This window comes from Ictalurus punctatus, unplaced genomic scaffold (genome assembly GCF_001660625.3).
Source record: "Ictalurus punctatus breed USDA103 unplaced genomic scaffold, Coco_2.0 tig00006687, whole genome shotgun sequence".
Classification (NCBI taxonomy): domain Eukaryota; kingdom Metazoa; phylum Chordata; class Actinopteri; order Siluriformes; family Ictaluridae; genus Ictalurus; species Ictalurus punctatus.
In genome coordinates this window covers 83,909-87,500 of record NW_026521118.1, presented here as the reverse complement: position 1 = coordinate 87,500, position 3,592 = coordinate 83,909, and the positions used below count along the sequence as shown (strand labels likewise).

General features: G+C 42.2%; 1 protein-coding gene across 2 annotated transcripts in view; it reads right to left on the bottom strand.

Moving 5' to 3' along the window:
* The window catches only part of LOC108261434 (fibrillin-1), a gene marked incomplete at its 3' end in the record, with an annotated part of 9,397 nt that extends 6,680 nt beyond the window's left edge, over window positions 1–2,717 (bottom strand). The window contains 2 exon segments of one of the 2 annotated variants that reach the window (XM_017462328.3): window positions 1,707–1,910; window positions 2,260–2,714. In XM_017462328.3, coding sequence (XP_017317817.2) covers window positions 1,707–1,846 — 140 coding nt within the window. 2 annotated transcript variants of the gene reach the window in all.
* Between the last annotated feature and the right edge of the window lie 875 nt (window positions 2,718–3,592).

The window sequence follows — 3,592 nt, the reverse complement described above, 5'->3', positions numbered from 1 at the left end:
ACACGGTTAATGTTAAAGACCTTCCTCAGAGACTCAGACAGGACAGTTCAGTCACGCTGATGTTCCTCTGACCACAGCGACACGTACATCAACACCCAAAATGTCCTCGAATCTGAATCCTAAACTCATTAAAGCAGTGAGAAGGTTTATATTCATGCCCTCCTTCCAATACATTATCGATTCTATAATAACAGCTCAGTCAAATCATGTGTAATCACTGATGAGTTTCTGTAAGGAGATGTTTATTTATGTAGCGTGTATGGAAGGAGTCTCCAGTATCAGCGCTGTGTAACAGTCAGACGTAAAGCTGTGAGTTTTCCCACATCTTCAGGACAGAGAAATATACACGCACTGAGATGCTCGTCCTGAGGCCGTGCCTGACTCAGAGATAATGATCATATAAACATCACGCTCTGATTGTCACTTGACTGAAACATCTGGACAAGGCTGATAAGTGAACCAGATGTTCATGATAAAAATAAAAAAAGGACTCACACTGCTTCACTGAACCTCGATTAGACTTTAATGACCTTCTGAAGTAGAAGCCTATTTGATGATGATGATGATGATGAGAAGAGACACACACATGTTTAGAGGAGGGAGTTTGGCAGAAATTAAACGCTTTGATGGTCATAAACAGGTAGCGACATGGGCAAATGTATAGAGTAGGCGTGTCAGGGAGGGGGCGTGTCACATTGTAGTCGGAAGGGGTCATCTTTACATCAACTCACAGTCTGGGTTTCTGTACATTCGTGTGACCGACACTGCCGACAACACCGACCAGAAACATCAAATGCATCATTCTGTAGATCCCGCTTCTGTAATCCACCTCTCACACACCTGTCGCAGGTACAGTAGGCCGTGTACAGCTGGAATGAAGCAAAAATGTTCCAGAGCTGCTGAAATTCACAGAGTTTTTCCTTCCACTGAACTCCGTTCCTCACCTGTCTGTTTCAGGAGAAACGCAGGAACGCCTATAAAATCCTGAATGAACAGCAGTCACTGGGGCTTCAAATAACAACACTGACCAAACTACAGGGAACGTCAAACCAGAACCAGATTCTTGGACCATTTTAACCGTTTATTCCACCTCCCCAGAGTTATATGAGCTAGCTGAGAACATCAGCAGAATATTTAGTGATATATTCAACAGATGTAGCTTGTAGCTCTCAGAAAGTTCCTGCAGTGTCTTAAACACACGACGTCATACTGCGTAATAACGTAACACAAAAACCTTGTGTATAGACGCTCGTATAAACAGACTGTTCTGTAAAAAAAAAAAAAAAACGTATTCGACACGTAATCTTTTAGGAATGGGAACTCGTTTCCGAAAGCATTGGGACAGCAGCGCTTTTGTACAGAGGCTCGACCTCACTGCGCTTCCTGAGGAACTCGTATGAGAAATAATAATAATAATAATAAAGACTTGAGAGCGACGTGTCGTGTTAGAGGAATTCAATAAGAAACACAAGTACATGTTTTAATAAACATAAAAACGATGATGAAAATACTTCATGCACATTTTATTTTCCTGTAAATCTAGAGCAGAATGTTTATGTTGATGTCATTTCTCTCGTATCTCCAGCTCTGCCGCCCCGTCTCCTTCAGGAGCGTTTATATCCATCATCACTGAGACGAAGACGCGATAAACTAATGGATGTGAAGTGAAAACGTCTCGCTATTGAAACAGTTAACAGTGTCGTTACCCCTTGAGGCCGAGCTGTCCCGTGTTTCCTCTGCGTTTGGTCCTGCTGACTTCCTTCTGCTCCGGTTTGGCATCTTCACTCGCGCCAAGCACCACAAGAGCTGACCAAAATCCCAAAATCAACAACCTCATCCACCACATCCTGCTCCTCTGATAATCCGCTTTATCAAACGAAAACGCAGCTCAGGGACGATCCGGATCAGATCTGTGTGAAAACACACACACACAACAACAACAACAACAACAACAACAACAACAGTATGATTTTAATTGCAGGAGAACAAACTGCACTGAGCAGGAAATAAAAGATTTTTTTTTACAGAGTAAAAAGGAACAAAACAGAAAGTTGAGGAATGCAAGAAGCCCAGCAGCTAAATGAGCCAAAATCAGCAGAAATCAGCAGCGCAGGATTTGCATAAGAAGTGCAAACAGATGTAGGAGGAAGTTCAGCTCTGTGTGAGATCATCCACCATTCGAGCTTTTACTCACTACAAAACAACGTCTAAAAGAGAAAGAGAAAGGCTGGAGAAGAAAACAGCTGGATGTTACTGTACCTCCCTGCAGCAGCCTGAGAGTCTCTCCTCTGTCTGATATAAAACCAGCAGGAGAAAGAAGAACGAGGAGAGAGAGCGAGACGAGTGCAGGATCCTCGGCTGGAGCTCTAGGAGAGTTGACTCATGGCAGGAGATCAGCATGCAGCAGTGAAGTGAAGACACGCAGACATCCAACTGCTTTAAAAGCTTTTGTGCAGGATAAGCTGAGTGTTTGATTTTCACCAGCTCTCTCTCTCTCTCTCTCTCTCTCTCTCTGCTGAACTTTCTCTTTCATCCCTCCTCCTCCTCGTCACTCTTCTCCTCCCCAAAACACTCCCTGTTCTTCTCTTTTCTTTCCTTTCTCACACACTCTATATTTCCATAACTGAATTATGAGTCTCTCTGTTTTGTACACAGCAGCAGCAGCAGCAGTGCTTTATTATAAACTCAGAGAATTCCTGCGTAAATGAACCATTATGACTCACTGATTCACTGAGTCACTGATTCAATTCATTTTAACAAGCATGTACAATAAATAGTCGGATTCAGATAGGTCAAAAGAGTTGATTCAGTAAATTTGATTCTGTAGTGTGTGTGAATGACAAGCCTGTCTTTTCTCCGTGTGAAAAAAAAAGACATTTGGGGTTAAAAGGAAAAAATAACTAAGATTTATTCCAGTAGTGTGTGTGTGTGTGTGTGTGTGTGTGTGTGTGTGTGTGTGTGTGTGTGTGTGTGAGTGTGAGTGAGTGAGAGAGAGAGAGAGAGAGAGAGAGATCAGTATGCTATAAAAATAATTAATGCTATTTTTTTTCGTACAGATTTCTAAGTTGTATATATGAACAAGGTTAGAAATATAAATATTCATACATACAAACAGCATGAACGAATCACTTCCCATGTATTGTTTCTTTGTTTGTTTTTTCTTTGTTTGTTTACTTGTTAATTAGAATTTCTCAGATGATTTTGCAACATATGTAGTCATCTCTCTCTCTCTGTCTCTTTCTGTCTCCCTCTTTCTCTTTGTCTCTCTCTCTGTCTGTCTCTATCTCTCTCTCTCTCTCACTCTGTCTCTCTCTCTGTGTCTCTTTCTGTCTCCCTCTTTCTCTTTGTCTCTCTCTCTGTCTGTCTCTATCTCTCTCTCTCTCTCTGTCTCTATCTCTCTCTCTCTCTCTGTCTCTATCTCTCTCTCTCTCTGTCTCTCTCTCTCTCTCACTCTGTCTGTCTCTCTCTCTCTCTCTCTCTCTGTCTATCTCTCTCTCTCTCTCTGTCTATCTCTCTCTCTCTCTGTCTCTCTCTGTCTCTCTCTCTCTGTCTCTCTCTCTCTCTCTCTGTCTCTCTCTCTCTCTCTCTCTGT